Below are 21,502 nucleotides of genomic sequence, written 5' to 3'. Positions count from 1 at the left end.
AAAAGGGGAATGAATAAAATAGCAAGTAATTTCGAAGGAAGACACAATCATCCTAATTAATTTGTAAGGAATAATAGGATTTTAATTTGAGGTACACCATTTTTGGCTCGAAGGAGCAACAAAGAAGCAAGCCTGCATACTTCACAGTGTATTGGCTGGCTCTTACTACAGAAACAAACAATGGAAAGTGACTTGTGATACTTTAAAGGCCCTAAGCACAGCTGTAACTCTTGCAAACTCACTATCATTACGCTTAGCAGACCAACTCTGCCAGAATCAGAAATGTCGTGTGTACAACAATGGTATGATATCGACTGTATATGCTGCAACTTAACCACAAAAAAAAAAAAAAAGCATGCAAGCAGACACCTTGTCCTCCCTGCCAAAAGGTGTATTGGCTCTTACTAGCAAGTAGCCAGTCTTTTCTAGAGGAAGGCAAGCCTGGGAAATTGCTTACTACCAAATCGTGCAACAATATACAAGTAATTGTGGCAGAAGATACAAGTAACTGCAATGATGAATCCAATGAGAAAACCAAGGGAAATGTCATAAGAAACAAGGAGAACAGTGGCGGAGACGTCGCCCGACTCGGGATATGGAAGCAGTCCATGTGACTCTGCGGGTGGGTGTTCCGAAAGGGAGAACGGGGGAGGAGCACCAGACCTCGACAGTAGAAAAGAAATGGGAGGGGGAGGAATGTCGCTGAAGGGGGTTGCCGCTCTCGCAGGGCGCACGGCCCAAACACTCTGGGCCCCCCTTGTGGGGACCGCACCTCATGCCTTGTGTGCATTTCCCCTTTATTTATCATTAATATTCATCGATAAACCAATTATAAATATTGATATGTTTTGTATTGATGAATAATAAATCTTTTGCAGCGGGCGTCCCATGTGGTAAAAGCTCCTTTAGCGGGGCTTATAATAGTGTGGGGAAGAGGCCCCCTCTTCGCAGCGCATAAAGGTGACACGCTTGTTCGGCCGCAATCATGCCCTGTTGCTCCTTTCCATAATTCTTTCTTCGCCGTCTCGAGACGTGCTTCGTCGCCACTCTCGCCTTCACCCGTCTCGTCTCTCTCGGTCTAACCCTCTCCAAAACATGCAAGCTTTTTCCATGTATCGTTTGTTTGGTAGTCTCGCTCGCTCGCCCGCCCGTCCATTCATCTCATCTCTTCACTGGGGGCCCCTCGAGTCGCAGCTTTAGGCCGGTTCACCGCACCTAAAGTCGATTAACATATTTCGATATGATAAATGACCAACCATGCGAGGATGCAATTATCTTGATCTCGTATAGTCGCATTTAGTGACGAAGAACAGAAAGCAGAATATGGGGATGCCTGGGTGATTCAGGAATTACGTAGTGCAGTGGAAGCAGTGAGCAGCAAGCAACATGCAGCAGCGATGATAATATATATGGGAGGCCTGGCGCTAAGGTTTATTGTGTAGTGAATCACGATGCGCGAACCGGCGGAGGAGGAGGAGGTGGTGGTGGGCTGTGACTCGGGAACCGGACCGAGCCGCTCGTGCGCAACAGTAGCGCCACGCTCGCATGAGTGCACGGTATAATTTAACCCAGAACCAACGGTCCAGAACAAACCGGCCCTGTTGTCCTCCAAATTTAATCCCTCTCTTCCCTCTTCCTGCTCTCGTTTCTTTAATGCTGCTGCTGCCGCCTCAAAGCCTCTGGTAAAAGTGAGAGAGGCCAAACCAAACTCATCACCACACTGACTCTTTGTCCCTCTGTATCGCTCTCTTTAACCTGTATAAATACAAGGCCCAATGCCTTTGCTCCCACATTGAGTTCCAGACATCGATAACCATCGCATTGTACCAGCCTCTTCTCAAGCAGCAAGAAACAGAGATAGGGAGGGACGAAGATAGTGGGTCACCAAGAAGGAAGAGATGGGGTCGACGTCGAACGGAAACGAGGAGAAGGTGGTGGAGACTGTGATGGTTGGAAGGTACGTAGAGATGGAGCAGGATGGGGAAGAGAAGACCATCAAGTCGAGGCTCTCTGGCCTCCTCTGGCACGGCGGCTCGGCCTATGACGCCTGGTTCAGTTGTGCCTCAAACCAGGTGAGGCTCTTCTTCTCCCGTTCACTCCGCCCACGTCTCTTTTTGTTTTCTTTCATTTGATCTAGACGAGTAACATCGTTTGAGGTTGTCTGCCTCGGATTTCATTCAGGTGGCTCAGGTGCTGCTGACTCTGCCTTACTCCTTCTCGCAACTGGGAATGTTGAGTGGAATCTTATTCCAACTATTCTATGGTTTGATGGGGAGCTGGACAGCGTACCTCATCAGCATTCTCTATGTGGAGTACAGAACCAGGAAAGAGAGGGAGAAGGTCGACTTTAGGAACCATGTCATTCAGGTTCTTATCTCTTTCCCTGCTGAGTATGTCTGTGGTGTCTATACTGATCCAACTCTACATATCCTTAACTCACATGGATTTGGCTTTCTTTGTACTCTCGTTATCAAATGAAGTGGTTTGAGGTCCTGGACGGGCTACTCGGGAAGCATTGGAGGAATGTCGGATTGGCCTTCAACTGCACTTTTCTTCTCTTTGGTTCTGTCATTCAGCTCATCGCTTGTGCTAGGTATGCATATTTGTCTTCATTGTTCCGGCATACAAGTGTAGATAAATTGCTAATCTGGTGCCGAACACCTTCGGACGTCTCTTGTGGCTGCAGCAACATATATTACATCAACGACAAGTTGGATAAGAGGACTTGGACTTATATTTTTGGCGCTTGCTGTGCCACCACAGTCTTCATCCCCTCCTTCCATAACTACAGGATATGGTCCTTTCTGGGCCTGGTCATGACTACCTACACCGCCTGGTATCTCACCATCGCGTCCCTCCTCCATGGCCAGGTATGGAAGCAGAACAAAAGCTAGCCATTGCATCTCTTTTGGGTTGCTCGCTTTTGATCTCATCTTTCATAACGTGTGTTGCTGGGTTGTTGTTGGTTGGGTGCCGAAATGGCGGCAGGTGGAAGGGGTGAAGCATTCGGGGCCAACGAAGCTGGTTCTCTACTTTACAGGCGCCACAAACATCCTCTACACATTCGGTGGGCACGCTGTCACAGTGTAAGGCGACAACACATAGGTTCCATCCAAGTACACAACGTAAAACAAAGCAAACACCAACATTTGTAGATCAGCATGCATAGAAAATTGCACACTTGCCCATGTGATGTGATCGGTCCACACTCCCCTTACCTTTTGATCTATTTATTTTTGGATTTTCTTCGTAATATATGCATCATCTGTCTGCTTCTTTGACTAGCTGTAGTATATGGGACCATCCACACTACTCTCTACCTTGTTCCGAACACCAACACTTTAAGCATCTTTATTTTCTTTCAAGAAAATGATACGCTTCCACTTAGTTTCTAAATTGAATAAGTGGGAGTTGCAATGCTTAAATCATAATGTTCCTTCCTAGTTTGAAGACATTTACATCCCTCCGCTCTCTAATCACACAAGTAGTACCTCGTAGTTTCAAGAAGCATCGATATCTCCTTCTGTCTCCACTGACAGTTCTTCTCCTCTGATATGCTTCTCACTAGTCCCCACTTTCGCGTTCGCTACTTGTACCGTCAAACAAGCTTTCCCAGAAAATGTAATGCTATCCATTCCAAAGTATGTTACTACTTTTACTTTTAGCAGGAACATCATTTGATACCGCCTGCACAGAATAGGACATATGCACACCTACACAGCCTGATACAACAGAGGCTGAGCGTGACCTGGACACTTTACGCACACAAACAAAGCTTATCTTCTTTCGAGGAACTAAAATCTCTTTTCAGTTATGCAGAAAAGCAAGCGATCATCTCTTTGGTTAACTTAAAATCATAGTGTTGTTACATGATCATATTTTTTTACCTTGTGTTGAACCGTTGCATGAACATGGACGTGACAGGGAGATCATGCACGCGATGTGGAAGCCACAGAAGTTTAAGGCCATCTACCTGCTTGCCACTTTGTACGTGCTGACGCTCACCCTGCCGTCGGCCGCGAGCGTGTACTGGGCCTTCGGTGACGCGCTGCTCAACCACTCGAACGCCTTCTCACTGCTGCCCAGGACGGCGTTCCGCGACTCGGCGGTGGTGCTAATGCTCATCCACCAGTTCATCACCTTCGGGTTCGCGTGCACGCCGCTGTACTTTGTGTGGGAGAAGGCCATCGGCCTGCACGACTGCCGCAGCTTGTGCAAGCGGGCGGCGGCGCGCCTGCCGGTGGTGGTCCCCATATGGTTCCTGGCCATCATCTTCCCCTTCTTCGGGCCCATCAACTCGGCCGTGGGATCTCTGCTCGTCAGCTTCACCGTCTACGTCATCCCCGCGCTCGCTCACATGTTCACCTTCCGATCCGCCGTAGCTCGCGAGGTACTTTACCGTTGAACTTGGTAGATGGTAGCTATAATTTACGCTGCGATTAGTATCAATGCATCTGAAGCAGTAAAGAACGACGAATATTAGAGTGTCAAATGATCTTTGTTATTTTAACTTAACAATACTACGTATCTCAAGTGGGGGCCACAAGATAACAATACTACGTATCTCAAGTGGTAATAGAATACCACGAATAAATTAGAACGAGTATCATGCCATGTCAAGACAAAATATGGGCCGCTGTTTATAACGCGAATAAATTGCTGAATGCAGATACGATGTATAGTATGGATTTGGCAATACGATTGCTTCTTCACTTTCTTTCGCCAAATGGACACACTTGATTTGTAACATGGTTTTGTATTGGTATGTTGTGTTTTTTGCAGCACGCAGTGGAGCGGCCGCCGAGGCTCGTCGGGGGGTGGATCGGCGCTTACATGATGAACATGTTCGTGGTGGCGTGGGTGTTGGTGGTGGGGTTCGGGCTGGGAGGATGGGCCAGCATGACCAACTTCATCCGCCAGATCAACACGTTCGGCCTCTTCGCCAAGTGCTACCAATGTCCGCCGCCCATGCCCACCCTCACCCCAACACCATTTCCCAGCAACACTCAAAACGCCACCTATCCGGCCATTATCCCATCGCCGTCTCCTGCACCTTCCTACTTCGTTCACCATCACCATTACCACCACGGCCGGCCGTGAGCCGGTGCTTCCTGCTCGTCAGTTCTTCTGGGAAGCTGTGCTGTGAGCCATCAAGCCTTACCAATGCGAAACGAAAACAAATGTACGAGTATATGCGTGGTTTTTTATTAGTAGCACTTTGTTTAGGCTAATATGCTCCGTAGTAGAAAAGAAGCAGGCAGGCATGCGAGCAAGCAAGATGGGCATGTTAATTTGTGCTAGCACTGTTCCAGCTAAAGCTACTAGCGATTTCTTTCTTTGTTGAGGATTGTAACGAGTTTACCAAGATATGATTAATGTCAGATGCAGCTAATTCTATTGTCATATTCGCCTGGGAAAACTCTGCCACTATCATAATTTTCTCTCGCCCTGCATTGCTGCAACTGCGTCATTGTCTTGCTTTATTTCTGATCACTTAGGGGAAAGCTCCCCTGCCATTACTGGTAGCTGTTGAGCTTTACTCCCTCCCAATGTGAGACACAATCTATCGGAAAGAAAAAAAAAAAGAAGAACACGCCCACAAGCGCAATGATGGTCATTATAGGTATTGTTGTTTGGTGGACATCGTTCCATATTCATGCTTCTTTTGACTCCAGATAGGTCCTTCATACTCCACAGCGCTTTCACAATCAGAAAAAGCCTCGAGAGGTTTCAGGGATTACACTTCAAAACACTCTCATAAATAGCATTGCTGTACTAACACTTGGTTCATGTAATCTTACAACTCGGTGTGACATATGATAGACGCAGTTAGGTTTGTCTCATGAGACGTCCGCACCATCACAAGTTCCAGATCATGTATGACTAGGAAAGATCGGATGCATCGCTTTAAAGACGGCAAACTGGTACGTGATGAGTTGTCTGCTATAGAGACGAAAGAGCTGTGGGACGACAAAGGAGTTGTCTTATGTTGTGGCAGTCTGGCGAAGGGCACCAGGATGGAATCTCAGTGTGATATGAGCTGATGCATGCCATGCCCAGGCCTTGGTCTGGCAAAGACATTTTAAAGGGCACTTTGATGGAATGGCTTATACCCATCATCCGCAGTGTACTTTTGAAGGAAGAGACGTTTTTGAGCCTCTTTTTTGCCTTAGGGTTCCTTCGCTTTCCAAGCTATCCTTTACTCCTTTTGCAGGTCAGAAAATAATGGGGACGTTTCAGTCTTCCTATCGGAGCCTCATACAAAAGCCGAGGTCTCATCGATCTCAGTCGGCCAGCTGTGCCTTTGTTCTTGCCTTCTTTATTTCACAACAACAGTTCTGTAAGGAAAAGAACATGATGTTGCATCTATCTCTCGAAGTTTGTCCCCCATCGATGCCGCTTCGAAGTCGATGAAGACATCGCTAATGATTAGGCACTAAAATAACTTAAACGGGATGGGATGGAATCGACCTAAGACAAGATTTTAAGAGTACAACTAAATTTATATCCAATTAATGTAGAGAGCTTAGGCTATTAGGAAGGAGTTGATGTATGTTTGAACATTCCTTCTTACGAGCAAAGTCCATCGACACTTAGCATCTGAATGAAACTCCAAGAAAAACAAGCATATCATGAATATTTTTCGTTGGACACCGGAAAAAGAGCCGATCCGAACTTATGCTCTGCTTTGCCACGATCTTAAAATTTTGATTAGGTAAACTCTTTAAGAACTTTAAGAGAGGAGTTGGGTTTCTACTATCAAAATAATGAACATTAATAAAGAAAAAAAGTTGTCCTAAACCTTTATTATTTTTGTGTTGTATCTTCGATCATTGTGATTATTTTTATATTAATCATAGACTTAACCATTGCTAGCCTCTTTATACTACGGTTAGAGTACTGTGCACTAACAGCATTTAACCAAAATAATTACTTGATTTTTTGAACTAATTTATGATGTAGATTGATGGAATAAATGTCAAATTATCTTTTAATTCTGAATTGAGTAGACGATATTTTAGAGCTGGATTTGACAATGATTATTTTAAAATAAGGAGATCGAGGATCATATTATTGTCATTTTTCCCATAAAATCATTCTTCTTTAATCGAAGTGGTAATATAATTATATAGTTTTTGGGCAGAGATAAATAATGTTAACCCAACCCCTTAAGAGTTGTTGATATCAATAATAATATATTATGCTCGTGTGATATATAGAAAGATAAAAATAAGGGGGAATTCATGAAAAAAAATTTCAACTTTGGGTTTTTTTTTTATAGAGCGCCTGAAATTTGAAAATTATTACAAGATTTTTTTTTTTCAAAAGTAATAATTTTACCCATTCACCCTTTACTCCTCGATCGACTCCTCCGTTGTGTAGCCTCGCCCTATTTGGCCCATTCGTTGTACAGTCCCACTAGCCCACTAACGCTCATTGTCTTGCCACCGATTGTAACCCTCGTACAAGGCTAGCCACCTCCTTCATGTGAGTTCTCTCTCATTGGCCCTTGTCGTCCCACCATCACTTGCAAACCTTGCAAGAGGGCTAGCCACCTCCCTCACACAAGCTCCCCTTTTATCGACTCTTGTCATCCTATCATCATCTGTATTTCTTGTGCAAGGGCCTATCATCGTTCGTAGCCCTCACACAATGGTTCGCCGTGCAAGGTTGGCCTCCTTCTCTTGTAGCTATTATGTGAGGACTAACTATCTCCCTTTGCTGGCCCTTGTTGTCCCGCCACCCTCCGTAGTCCTCATGCGAGGGTCCATCATCACCCAGAGCCCTCGATGAGCATCGCAACTACAGGCAAGGGTTGATGGGTTAGGCGACCAAGGATAAAATGATAAAATAAATTTTAATGTTATAAGGGTAAAATGATTTTTTTCATATAGCCGAGGCGCTATGGGAGTTTTTAAAATTAGGACAATAAAAATCTAAAGTTAAATATTTTTTAAAATTCATTCTAAAAATAATTCATACAAAATATTTTTTCTAGATTTATCCATTTCTGTACGGATCGGTACATTTTCTTTTAAGAAAAAAAATGAATCTCTTTTCCTTTTCATTTATGAAATGCAGAAATAATTATATAAAACTGAAAAAAAAAATTCCTATAAAATTACATATTGGAAGCATAAATTACGAGAATCAATCCTATCGAGTTTGTTAATTAGAAACATGATATTTTCAACAATATTGGAAGAGACTAATTCGAAAAAAAATAGGAGAGTAACCCTATCGTGTGTTCTTACCTCAAATCAGATCTTAAATCTAGATTAAATGGACTACATCTAATTAACATAGGCCTTCATATAGCCTTTCATTGACGAGCTGCGGTCAAGCCATCACATCCACTGACGACGGCTGGAGCGCCGCATTCTTGTCGCTCATCTTACGGCACCAACCTATGTTTCTTGATGATGACCATTTCAGGTTGGATCACATCTCCAATCCATCAATATTGCATTACATTTGACCAATTTCGAAACAAACTCGTACTATAATTTTCGAAATTGAAATTGGTTCCATTTATCTACCGCTCCATCCATATAATCAACTTGTTATTATTCATCAATAATATTACAAATATTCTCACAAGCATTGCTGCCTGTGCTTAAGCTGAGTCGTTGAAGAGACGGAAGAAATCGGATTACCGAGCAAAAAATATTTCGTATAAAGTAGAAAATTATGTTCGAAATTGTTTCTCGTCTACTACAGTCTGCGCGTTGCCTTCGTTGTTCGCTATCTCCAGGCTTAGCTGCAATTTTAGCTTTGGATGTCAGCTTGGGTTAGTCAAAGCCTAAATCTCAGACGTAGCTAAGAGATTGCGTAGCAGCAACTATTCTCCTCCTTTGACTTGGTCATGTTGATTAGGAAGATGACTAAGTTGGAAGAAATAGCTTTTGGCCTTGACTGGTCGCAAGCTTATCTAAACAGTGGCGCACATAGATTTTGATAGAATACATTAAACATGCAAGTGTAATAGAAATGCATGCGAAGATAGATATCTTGAAGTTTTCCGGCGGCTAAGCCTTGGGTTACGTATGTCGAAGGGTATGTATGTTATCCGCAAGATCTGGCCACGAAGGCTTCTTACGTTTTACCTTTCATGTTCAAAAGCGACAGCCCACACAACCTCGATGAATTCATGCTCCACTCACCAATCTCTTTTGGGTATTGATTAGGAATATTTGGCCAATTTGAGTCATTTAATGCCACCAGTATCTTGGACTGGAATCATCTACGAGATCTGTGGAGTTGGTGCTGTCCAAACTTGTGGCTTGCACTCACCGGAGTGATAAGCTCATTGACTTGGCTATTTGCACAAGCAAAGAGAAAGGTGTTCTTCCTGCACATGGTAAGAAAATTATAGTCTTTGCGTGCTTCTGTCATTCGTGTCTAATTTTCTCAGTACGCCGATGTCAACAGCCACAAGATTCATGGCCCAAGGCAAGTTGCATGCTCAGGAGAGGCAACTTGAACCCAAACAGAGCTCATGGTCTCAGTGCAAGATGTTTTGTGAATCAAATTGCCTAAGGTCATCAGCACTCTGGATTCTTCCCCTTTCTTTCCTGCTTTATGAGCCACAACCATGACAAAGATATGGTTCTTACTACTCACAACCACTTAATTTAAGAGACTTCCAAGCAGTTGCTATATCACAATCATCGCAAACATGAGTTGCATTCATATCTCTGTTTTTTCCTTCCTTCTATTAATTCATAATATTTAAATTACTATTACATATTTGTAAAACTACACTTCTGCATATTATATTATATTATATATATATATATATATATATATATTACTGTTTTGGCCAAAAAAATGAAAAATCAAAATTAAGGTAGGAGAAGTCAGTCTGCTGTGGCTTTGACAATTTCACAGTAGTCGGATCGTCGTAGCATCATGATAAGGCTGAGATCCAGCCGTTCGGATCCCATCTGACGGCCACTAACGTCGCGGCAGAACATTCGGCCTCCTACCAGCACTGGTCCGTCTCCCAAGTCCGGCGGCGGTTTCCGGGGAACGACGCGGTCCGCGAGTACGACGAACGGTGGCGGCGGCCGAGCGACGCGGCTGCCGCCGACGAAGCCATCAGCTGGCGATCGTAGTCGGCGCGCTTGTTGGGGTCAGAGAGGGTGCAGTAGGCGGCTTGGACACGCATGAATTCTTCCGCGGATGCGCCGACGTCCGGGTGGCATTTCAGCGCGAGCCCGCGATACGCCGCCTTGATCTCCCGCCCGCTAGCCCAGGCGGGGACGCCGAGGACCTCGTAGAGCGAGGTGGGGAGTTCTGGGGACGGGTTGGAGACGCCCGGGGAACGGAGGACAGCGGCGACGGGTGGAGACCTTGGGGAGAGGATGGCAGCGGCGACCTGGCGGGGCGGAGGGGCGACGCGGGGGCCGAGGAACTGGGAAGACGGTAGAGGGTGCGGAGATAGCATGACAGCGGATCCGATGGCTTCAGGGAGATCGGGATAGGCTTGGAAAGTAAGTATCCCTTCCTTCACTGGAATTGCAGTCGCCGCGGATATCTTATGCGTGAATAGAGATCAGCAATACGAATCAAAAAATGGTGTGGCCACCTATTCAGAAGATATATGCACCCAGGAAAAAGACTTGTGGAGAAGCTGCAGCCAGTAACTAAGACAGTGATCAGAGGTTTCTGTGATTCATATGATGTGTGTGGAGGAGGATGAGAGATGAATTCAAAGAGGAGAGAAGAAGAAGAGGGAATTAAGGAACCAAATCACAGAAAACGTTTATAACCGGGAGAAAGCACAAGCAACTCACTTTTTTCTCCTTTGAATTGGGTTGCTCCGTACTAGTCTTATTAGATTTTTATATGCTAATTAAATGATTAAGATATACTAAGATTTAAATTGGATTCTAATGATCAATAGGAGGAAAATTCATGTTTGAATACCTTAAAAGATTACTCTCTTAATTATATTTCCTAAAATCTCTGTTATCGCCCATATATAGTCAATTACTTTGATCATATCATGGTCACATAGATTTCTCCTCTTATTTCTAGATAATTTTTTACTTTATCAATTAAAATAATTTTAAAAATAAAAAGAGGAGAGAAAAAAAATCTAGTTTTACTTTGTTTGTAGATTATGTATGTAGATCATGATGCGTTATTTCACGACAGATACTCCGTTGATTATTATGTTTAAATGATATGTAGCCTTGGATTAAGATACTTAATTTTAATCTTAACATTAAATTTTTACATCTTTGCTTGATGATATATAGATGCCCTTAGATTCCGATTAACAAATAAAAATTCCTATTTAATTCTAACTCTAATTAAGGATAAACCTTTAAATAAACTAAACTATTATAGATTTTTGATGTAATTGAAAATTGATGTCATCTTGTCGATCTTCATTTGTGTATAATTTATTATATGCACTAAGGAGAATTCTAAATTTTAAAAAATATCTAAGATTAATAATCGAAAGTATATATAAAAATATATAAGATTAACGTGATTCAATAAATTTCACTTATATTCATGAAAGAAATTAAATTCTTCAAATTAATTATAAGACTTTTAGTTATCCCCACTAAATATATATTCCATTACAGACCCTTTTACACAAATCTCAAGGAACTTTTTTTTTTACCCTCTCTAAAGAATCTTAGTGATTGTCTAAGCTCCTAATCAATCACATTATGTTAATTGATTTATAGAAAATAAATCTATAATATGCATATGTAGGCATCTAGACAACCACAATTATAATGGACAATTTTCTTGAAAGACTTTTTTTTTTGGGTTTTTTGGTGTCCCAAGTTTTTTTATTTAATTTTTTTATATCCTAAATGTTCTTCACCACCTCCTCTACCATGTCGCTTTCACCCTATCGTTTTGTTGTCTTTACGATGCAAGACATCTTGGGTGACCCTGACCTTTCCTTGAGTAATATAGACTAGCACCTACATTCGTCACAACTGATAGAGTTCTTGGGGAAGATAGAGGTGTTAATCGTGCCACCAGCACTATAACCGAGATAGTTAAGAAGTGTTAGATCTTCCGGAGAATTCCAATGATGGAGACTTAGCCTAAAGGTCATCAATGAAGTGTTGCATATGGGAGGCCAGGTTGCATGCTGTTGCCCATGTGTCATTAGGTTCGGGCTCTCCTTGGTCGAGTCATTGTGGTTCTAAATGGTGACATCGTTCACCTCGGTCTAAAATAGTTCACGACTAATATCGATCCATACCATGATAGACTTCGATGAGAGATGACGGGACCTCATGACACAATGAGGAGGAGGCAATTACAACAAGGTGAAGGAGGAGGTGGTGAGATGCATTTATGATATTAAAGAAAAAATATACGAAATGAAATACACTAAAAATTAATTTATAATATATATTTTTCAGAGAAATTACCCATATAATTATTTCTTACAGCATTTGATCTATAATCGTTATCGGAAAGTATATATATATATATATATATATATATATATATATATATATATATATATATATATATATATATATATGGATAGTAGCAAATTATACTGAGGTAATAGATTTCATTATTATTAAAAATATTTAACAATTCTAATGCCAAATAAAATAACAATTCTTTTTATCAGTTTTATTCAGTAAATAGCTCGACAAAAGTCAGAAGATAGTAAAAGAAGTGTCAAAACATTGATGCAGTACGAGTTTTCAGCTAAATAACAATGTAGCAATTAACACATATGTGAAGATAAAACTATTTAAAAATGTAAATCCATAACTTTCAGTAAGAAGCTCGAGGGCATTATCATTGGATCAATATTTAAGATGAAAAATATTTTGGATGAGATTTCGAACTCTTAATCTTTGGTAAAAATATATCGTACACTATAATCAGATCAATGTTTAAAGTATAAATAATATATCAAATGAAAATTTTAACCCTCAAACTTGGTTATAGGGTTTGATATATACACCACTTATATCTTTTAGTAAGAGGATCTGGTATGCGATGATCAGACCAATGTTTAAAGTGTAATATACCTAAAATACTCTTTGATACTTTCATTGAAAACTTAAATTTAAAAGAATAAATATAAAAATCATGAATTTGTAAGAATATACTTTTAAAAATAGTGTTAAATTTTTTGAAACTAATAAATTTAAAGAATGGATGTGACGTTATAAAAGGGACAATCGCAATGCGACGGCCAAAGAAGATTTTTCTTTTTCAGTTAATGAGGAACAGGAAGAATTCTTTATCCTTGGAGAATGCATGTCTAGTTTAGTATCGAAGATCAGGTTGAAATAAATCAATGACCGATAAAGTCTGCTTTTAATTCTTTGAGGAGCCATACTCGAGTTTTCACTTTTGGACATCTGTTGCAACCTGAATTAATTGAAATTTTCAGATTGGTAGATTGTATATTTTGGGTCCAAGATGCGTCATAGCTGATGCCACGCCGTGTTATAGCCAAATCAGCAAAGGGGGTACCCTCACACGTCGAGTCAGAGACCGTACTAAGGCACTGCTCGGCACGTCTACCACGCCAACCCATGTACCACCACGCCAACCCGAGAATCAGCAAGGGGAGCACCCCCACACGCCAAGTTAGAATTCGTACTGAGGCGTTGTTTGGTATATCCACCACGCCAATCCGCATACCACCATGCCAACCCGCGTATGACCGACCCTCATACAGTAGTATAAAAGTTCATGGTCGGCATCCGGTTAGAGGGAGGGCAAAAACAATTCAACCCACAACTGACTTGCTCGTCGGAGGGGCCAAAGTCGGGAATCACCCGACGAAGGCCATTTTTACAGGCAAGCGGCCACTTCCGAGCCACGAGCGTCTCGACCTGAGAATCGCCATCCAGTGAATGAAGGCGAGCTGCCAACCAGCCCGAGAACGGAGAGACACTGCTCGACACAGACGGTGCCCGGACCGAGAGACACTGATCAACACCCTGTCGCAAGGGCCTAGCCTACCTCGACGTCTAACTCAGCCGGCGGAAGACTCCCGACATCGACCCGTGGATCGAGCCATGCCGACTCATCAGCCACGGCATATTTGTTCATCAACATAGCTTATGATATTAAAGGTTGCAGCCATTGCACGCACAAAAACAAAATTTAGACTCTCACAGCGAAAGCTCACAGTAATCAACATGCCCAGATGTTATGTTGGTGATAGAAATGAACATGAACGAAGAAGAGGTCGACGAAGGTGGTAATCATTCATGCTGGACTTTGATTTGCCTGCGGAAACAGTTGGGAGAAACGCAGTTAATCTACTGATCATTTAATCTGTGAGGTCATTGATTCGGTGAGACCGGGATTTCGATAGCATTTTTTGTAATGATTTTGAGAACGACTGCATCATACAATCTTATCGAGCATCAAACCTACTCTTTGATCACCTAAATTATGTTTCCGGTTGCACCAACGAGAGGGATGGATGGGAGAATGCCTCACAGTGACAGCATTAATGTAGTTCTGAAAGCGATCTCATATGTATTAGCTATGTAAAGGGATCAATCATATTATGATTCCCCAACCCTTCTCTGCTGCAGTTCCACAATGGCGAGCAAACGTGTCACGCATTTATTTTATACGAACCCACTTAGTTGGCGAGTAGTTGCACGCAGATCAATCTGTCACTTCCTTTCTTCATGATATGTATGATGTTATACAGCTTGGGCAAGTCTCTATCGATGAGCTGTTGCTTCATCAAGTTTGCTGTGAATCGGATTCATACTGTAAATAGTCTACTGCTTTCACCATCTTAGATATAAGATCTAACTACTTCCTTCTACAGATCATAGTTCTTTGCTTCGAGTCTACTTCCAGCAGCTGACTGATTTACATAGGTGCAGTGGCTTTTGCACGTTCATTCATCTGTGTTCATCGTCGTAAACTTAGAATAAGTCGACAGTAGATGGCACCGATCTACTCTGGCACTTGTTGTGCAACAGATATCTTCAAGAACTCCTCTGACACGAATCGATGGAGTCCAGTAAATTCCACGTACTACAGCAGGCACAACGACAGCAATTACATTTGCAGAACCCACCTGCTTAACTCTAGGAGTAGCCACTGACACCTTTCCGATGTTGTAGAGTTAAGTGTTGTGCAAGTATATATACATTTGTGATCATTTCCTCAGTTAGGATGTTAGGATTTATCCCAGGAGAAAAAGCGGATTTTTATTTATGAGAGGAGGAGGAGGCAGGTCTACAGAGATGGATGGATGGATCGATCATGGAGATGAGTCGCTGGCGCATTTAATAGCCGGAACTGTAAAACCGGTGGCAATTGAGGCTTCCCCGATTGCACCTCCGGGGGCCTCTTTGCATGTGACTGCTTTTAACACCGTGTCGGGCAGAGCGCACAGCTCCGTAGTATATATTGGCACGTAGGGTTCTTCACGATCCAGAACACTGGAAGATAAAAGCTTCTTCCCTGCTGCGGATTAGTTCCGTAATGGGGACTCCTCCGCGTCCGAGAAGCATGTTTCTTGGGTTATGTGCAGTACTGCTGATGCTCAGATTCTCCCGTGCTGCAACACAGACTGAAATATCGGTCACCGTCGTCGGTGCAACCGAATGCTTAGACTGTGAACGCAAGAGCATAAAACATGAGAACGCAGTCAAAGGTAGTATATTCCACTTCCTTCTTTTGTCTCCTATCTGAAAATTCTTAGTCTTAGTCGTCCAAGGCTCGATTAGGACATTTGATATACACTTGAGCTAAAATGGTTTACTTGATGCTTAATAGAATGTAGTGCATTATGACGCCTTCTTTTCTTCATCAAGCAGGGCTGCGTGTGGCCATCAAGTGCAGAGACGGCAACGAGAAATATGAGATCAAAGCCACAGGTGACCTCAACAGCAACGGAAGCTTCAACGTGAAGCTCCCGACCGAGCTTCTCCAGGACAATGGCGAGCTGAAGCACGAATGCCTCGCGCAGCTGCACAGTGCCTCCAACGCACCTTGCCCCGACAAGAATGGGCTGAACCCTTTTTCTAAGTTGATCCTGAAGTCCAGGGAGAAAGGGAAGCACACCTTCACTGCAGCGGCCGGGAAGCTATCGTTCTCGTCGGCGACGTGCGCGTCAGCTACCTTCTGGTCGCCGTACAAGGACCCTTGGCACAAGGCCTTCCCCAAATTTCACCTGCCTCCCTTTAAATTCCCACCCAAGCCTTACTACGACCACAAGCACCACCACTCGATCTACAAGCCTCCGGTGCCGACCTACAGTCCGCCTACTCACAAGCCCCCGTCACCGGGAGGATCGTATTACAACCCACCTGCTCAGGTCCACAAGCCACCATCAGGGGGATATTATAAACCGCCTGCCCCCGTCTACAAGCCGCCTACACCGGAATACAAGCCACCATCAGGTGGGTATTATAAGCCACCGCCTGCTCCGGTCTACAAGCCGACTCCGACGCCGTACTACAAGCACCCCTATCATCCCATATACAAGAAGCCATTGCCTCCCATTCCGAAGCTCCCACCTTTCTTCCATTCGCACCCCAAGATCTCCTTCCCTCCGATCTACAAGAAGCCACTCCCTCATTTCCCTAGCTGGCCCCCTTTCTCTCACTGGCACAAGTACAAGAAGGGACACCCGAGCTTTCCGCCCGCCAAAGTGTACCTGAAGCCGTAGATCCAGAAGCTGATGTGTAATAAATGCTGGTCTTAGGATCTGTGCGAAGCTTTTGTGGAGAGTGGTGCTCTTTTACTGTGATGCCTGTACCAGGTGGACGATCGAAGCTCTTTGCTCATCTTATTTTCAATAATTTGAAGTACTGTTAGATTTGATGTGTGTACTTGATCTTCTGATTCTGTTTATTTATAGATATATTAAATTTAATCCATAATATAAACTGATTTAACTTTTCGAATTGAAGACATTTTATTTGTGGACGAATGGAACTGTTGGCGGTTCCCTGCAGCGTGATTAGAGTAGAAACACCCCAACGGGCTCTACTTGAATCTGAAAGCAGCCCCATTACAAGCCATCGGAGCAGCCCATTAAAATGACGTACGTGAAGCACCAGGTGGTTGGGGATGGGGCATTAAAAAAGCACGTCGTTCCGAGACGTCGCGTCATCCACGTCCCACCTTCCAATCACTTCCCACTCGCCGAGCACCCCCGACATGGTAGCAATGCAAACTGCAACCGGCGAGGAAAAGATGATGGTATGCCACAGCTTGAGGAGCTCACAACTTACCAACACCTCCTCTCTCTCTCTCTCTCTCTCCCTCTCTCCTATTCTCCCAACACAAACCATCAGTATACTGATAGAAGAAGTAACGGCAACTACAAATTACTAACCATACAGCCTTTATCTTCTTTCTTTTTTTACTCTATCTTAGATATCTTCCGAGCTCCCTTTTCCATTAGTGATGGTGTCGAGCTCTCAAAGTATTCTCAAGAGCACAATTTCTAGTGCGATCACCGCCGCCAATTCTGGTGCCAGCCTCGTTAATTGTAATTCCGGCTCGAGGTAATTAGTCAACATCAAGAAAAATGGATGATCAGGTGAACTTACTGGCGATGCGCCGGAAATGCTGAAGTACCCGGACTCCCCGCTCGGCCCCGCCGTCGTGCCCTGGCCCGCGCCCGAGGAGGCGGTGGAATTGCCGTCCTGGTGAACTGGGACGCCGGAGAGCTGGTACGTCGGGGTGCCGTCTGGCTTGAAGAGGCCGAAGTTGCGCTCCGAGGACGGTCCCGCCTTCTGGTTCTCGTTGAAGAGGGCGAAGACGTAGGCCCGGAGCGGCGTCCCGGGTACCAGCGGCGTGCCCTTCTGCTGCGCTACGAGTCGCATCAGGTTGCCATTGTACCGCGCCGCGTTCTCTGACGTCGCCCCCGTCTCGTTGGCGTCGCCCGCGGACGGCCACCCCGTCTCCGACACCCGCACCTCCACCCCGCCGCCCTTGGACGCCGACGCGATGGCATGATACATGGCGTCGACCTGGGCGTACAGTAGGTTGGTGTAGCGCAGGCCGGTACCTGGGTCGGTGAAACCAGCCGCCCCTGGGTCGAGGAGGGCGTAGTCGAGCGCGATGCGAGAAGGGTCCTCAGCGTAGGCGAAGTAGGGGTAAGCGTTGACGAAGAGAGGTGAGCCGGTGCGAGCGTGGAAGTTGAGGATGTCGCGGACGTAAGGGAGGAGGTCCGGCCGAAATGTGGCGCCGGAGGGCGGGAAAGACGGTGTGGCGAGGATGGCGAGGGAGTGGGCGGAGGTAACGGCGACGTCGCGGTCGAGCCCGAGCGCAGCGTGGAGGTTCTCCATCGCCGGAACGAGGCAGCGGGCCAGGGAGGCGGCGTTGACGCCGGTAAGGACCTCGTTGCCGACGGTGACGGCGACGATTTTGGCGGCAGGGAGGAAGGCCAGCACGTGGGCGCCGGTCCACTCGAGTGCCTCAGCCTGATCGGTGGCCACGGCGGGAAGGCAGCGGTCAGGGAGGCCGACGACGAGCTCGACGCCGGTGTTGGCGAAGGCGTGGAGGACGGCGGGCTCGGCGTCGTAGAGGCGGACGCGACCGACGCCGATGGAAGCGAGGAGGCGGGGGACCGACTCGGGAGGGGGCAGGTTGTCGGCCACCCGCCCGTAGTTGACGCCCACCAGGGAGGCGGAGGTGGCGGCGGAGGGCGCCGCCAGGGCGACGAGGAGGGTAATGAACAGCGCCAGCTTGGAACAATGCAAGGCCATCATCGCGTTGTCTGTGGCGTGGAAGCGTCAAGCGTCAAGCGTCAAGGACAAATAAAGTAAGTGGGCGGGCAGGCGTGCGTGAGCGAACGGTGAGCGACGGCAGAGAGAAAGAGAAGGGTAACGTTAGAAGAGCAGTAGAGTAAGTCTGATTTAGGTGGAGAGGTAGAGATGGAAAGTTGGACTTCCTTTTTGCCAGCGACAGTACGGAGGGGGCTGTGACAGAGAAAGATATCGAGCGTTTCACATTCTATGCAAGTCCTCTCGACGCAGGAAGCTCCCATTGCGTTGTCAGAAACCTGTGAAGTGAATGCTTTGGTCTGTTAGCAAGAGATACGTGTAAGTTTCAGAAAACTATTTGTCTTTTTTTTTTTCATTTTACTTGATAATTTTTCCTGTGAGTATACTTAATTGTCCAATAGATATCGATCGTCCTACTATATTGAGTTTTGGACTTGAAGCATTATTACGCATTGTGTATCGATTCCGTCTCAATTTAGTCTCAAGGACTTATATTGAGTTTACATAAATCTAATGCATGTACTACTATATATTATAACTTACATTAAGTCAGGGCATCAACAAAAGATTTGTACGTTGGGCATTCGACCATATAGCTTTGCTAATCCACATATATCCATCACTTTTCTTTTTTTCTAAAGCAAGGAAACTTATATTAGATTAACGAGGATTACGAGGGACCTGTGTCCTCCAAGGATGATCAAAAAATAGGTTCGTCATTCATCCTACAAAAGTTGGCATACTCGTGGGCAACTAAGAACGGTCAAAATGCTGAAAGTAGATGATATATTTCAGCACCGTCCACGTGCCAGCAGTAGGTGACCACCACAACACCAACGAAGGAGCTCTAGGCTGACACAACACGACACCTCGGACCTGAGGGGGTCGATCACATGCCCTCGCGTTGTTCAGGCCCATACAATTCGACGCTGAACATCGTAGAGTCGTTCCGGAAAGCTCGAAATGGCTCCACACAATGCGGGTCCGTATAGGTCGACGTTGAACACCGCAGAGTCATTCCAGAAAGTTTGAAACGACACCACATGGTATGGGTCCATAGAGTCGGTCGATGCCCGTCCGCAAGATACACGCTAATCGTCGGAGAAGTCAACAACCATCAACGGGCCATGTACGATCAACCTCTCTTCGCAGGTATAAAAACCAACCCCTTGACCAACGTCAGGAGAAGGACTTTAAGCATTCAACTCTTTTTCACTCCATTCAATACTAACTTAAACTTCAAAGGAGTCGAGTTGGAAAATCCTCTCCCCGATCTCGGCCTGTGTGTAGGAGCTAAGTAACGAAGAAGCAAACAACTCGCCAATGGTAAGACTGCACTTGGGAGATGAGGCTCGAACTCAACCCGACCCAACACTCACTTCTACCATATGAGCTTTTGCGTGGGCAACTTTGTGCATCCGAGATTGGACTAAGTCGTGCTAACACTTTGATCATGACATAAAGGTTTACCAACAGTCGATAACATTCAACTTAGAAGTGAAAGGAAAATAAAACGTCAAAGAGAATGATACGAAGACTGTAGTGAGTTAGGGAGTTAGAGATGAGTAAGTTGTTAAGTCGAAGGAAGTCCGACCGGATTCCCACTTGGTGCAGGTAAAGGCGTTCAACGTGGTTGAGTCCCATCAGCATGGCGAAAGCTTCTGCTACGAGAGTCGATGAGGTTGAGCGAGGAGCCTCTCTTTCAAGAATGATCTTTGCCTTGGGCATCCTCGATGACGAAGTCAAATAAATCATATCACTCGAGAAATAAAGAAGTATATGCTCTTTGTTGTATGCTCTGATATGGTGTTCCCCTCAAGTGTATCTTAGGAGCATAGACCAACTCCTTGTGCTAGTTATCGTTATGGTCAGCCTGGTCATTCCAAAAGCAATATCTGATGATCTTGCTCATATTTCTAATGATATGATCTTATAACATTGATTCTCCCAAACATTTTTGTAAGCCATCCTACCTTAAAAACGCTCAAGAATTCTGAAGGGGAGATGAAGATTTTAAGATATGCATAAGCGGGCAACCATTAAACACAGTGTTGGCATCCCGTAAGGATTTTGGTAGGGACTTTGCGTCCTCAACACAAAATTGCACCAGTCATATATTTTTCTTTTTTGAGAATAAAAAAAAGGACCAAAATATTCCAAACTTCCTTCCCAAACAAAGAAGGTTCTCATAAAGACTTTGCATTCTTCTTTTTGATCACAACCCTTTCTGCGTTGCACATACGGCTGCTACTCTTCCTTCCCTATGCGGACATTAATCTCTTCAGCATGTACGTTTTCTTCCTCTCCTTTTTTAGTTCCTCGAATAATCTGGACGGTCTTAGAAATCATCTTTCTAGAAATCCATTCGTTCAAGTAATTATTATATATTAACAAATATTCATGTGTGAGATTAAGATTGAAGAGAAATAGTTAGTTACACATGGGTAATAAGGACTAAAATTTATACATATATCATCAAGATTAGTGCTCCATATATTAATATCGTAATCATGAAGACTCAATTTATCACACCATAAACACAATCATTTGTTTTTGATGTAATACAGATTTCAATTATCTCTTAATTTGGAATCATTGAAGCCATTAGTCTTCTTCAATTCCTGGCCGAATAGAATCCATCACGACCGGTTAATAGAACACATCAAATTGCAAGATAAAACTACTCGATGATCTGATTGGAGATATCAAAACTTACTTCTTTCTATCGGTGGCATAAACTAGCAAAATTAATTGGTTTTTGCTTGGATCGG

At 44.3% G+C, this 21,502-nt stretch overlaps 4 protein-coding genes across 4 annotated transcripts; 2 read left to right on the top strand and 2 right to left on the bottom strand.

The window, feature by feature from the left end:
- Positions 1-1,712: 1,712 nt before the first annotated feature.
- Positions 1,713-5,403, top strand: LOC135612318 (auxin transporter-like protein 3). The gene is made up of 7 exons (XM_065108463.1): positions 1,713-2,072; positions 2,182-2,367; positions 2,481-2,593; positions 2,687-2,870; positions 2,989-3,086; positions 3,925-4,390; positions 4,783-5,403. Exons 1-7 carry the CDS (start codon positions 1,899-1,901, stop codon positions 5,098-5,100), a joined length of 1,539 nt encoding a protein of 512 aa, XP_064964535.1. The 5' UTR covers positions 1,713-1,898; the 3' UTR covers positions 5,101-5,403.
- A 4,281-nt stretch (positions 5,404-9,684) lies between these two features.
- Positions 9,685-10,725, bottom strand: LOC103984559 (chaperone protein dnaJ 11, chloroplastic). Its single transcript, XM_009402077.3, has one exon. It carries the CDS (start codon positions 10,448-10,450, stop codon positions 9,986-9,988), a length of 465 nt encoding a protein of 154 aa, XP_009400352.2. The 5' UTR covers positions 10,451-10,725; the 3' UTR covers positions 9,685-9,985.
- Positions 10,726-15,419: 4,694 nt separating this feature from the next.
- On the top strand, positions 15,420-16,826 carry LOC135612317 (proline-rich protein 4-like). The gene is made up of 2 exons (XM_065108462.1): positions 15,420-15,646; positions 15,810-16,826. The coding sequence occupies exons 1-2, from the start codon at positions 15,475-15,477 to the stop codon at positions 16,661-16,663; spliced, it is 1,026 nt and encodes a 341-aa protein (XP_064964534.1). The 5' UTR covers positions 15,420-15,474; the 3' UTR covers positions 16,664-16,826.
- Positions 16,827-16,916: 90 nt separating this feature from the next.
- LOC135612316 (glucan endo-1,3-beta-glucosidase 10-like) lies at positions 16,917-18,719 on the bottom strand. The gene has a single exon (XM_065108461.1). It carries the CDS (start codon positions 18,714-18,716, stop codon positions 17,421-17,423), a length of 1,296 nt encoding a protein of 431 aa, XP_064964533.1. The 5' UTR covers positions 18,717-18,719; the 3' UTR covers positions 16,917-17,420.
- Positions 18,720-21,502: the final 2,783 nt, after the last annotated feature.

This window comes from Musa acuminata, chromosome BXJ2-5 (assembly GCF_036884655.1).
Source record: "Musa acuminata AAA Group cultivar baxijiao chromosome BXJ2-5, Cavendish_Baxijiao_AAA, whole genome shotgun sequence".
NCBI classification, from domain to species: Eukaryota; Viridiplantae; Streptophyta; class Magnoliopsida; order Zingiberales; family Musaceae; genus Musa; species Musa acuminata.
This window is presented reverse-complemented; position numbering and strand designations above follow the sequence as displayed.

Coding starts and splice junctions, on each gene's coding strand:
- LOC135612317 (XM_065108462.1), top strand. CDS start 15,475: ATGGGGACTCCTCCGCGTCCGAGAAGCATGTTTCTTGGGTTATGTGCA. Junction 15,647..15,809: donor ACATGAGAACGCAGTCAAAG/GTAGTATATTCC, acceptor TTCATCAAGCAG/GGCTGCGTGTGGCCATCAAG.
- LOC135612316 (XM_065108461.1), bottom strand. CDS start 18,716: ATGATGGCCTTGCATTGTTCCAAGCTGGCGCTGTTCATTACCCTCCTC.
- LOC135612318 (XM_065108463.1), top strand. CDS start 1,899: ATGGGGTCGACGTCGAACGGAAACGAGGAGAAGGTGGTGGAGACTGTG. Junction 2,871..2,988: donor CGTCCCTCCTCCATGGCCAG/GTATGGAAGCAG, acceptor AAATGGCGGCAG/GTGGAAGGGGTGAAGCATTC. Junction 4,391..4,782: donor GATCCGCCGTAGCTCGCGAG/GTACTTTACCGT, acceptor TGTTTTTTGCAG/CACGCAGTGGAGCGGCCGCC.
- LOC103984559 (XM_009402077.3), bottom strand. CDS start 10,450: ATGCTATCTCCGCACCCTCTACCGTCTTCCCAGTTCCTCGGCCCCCGC.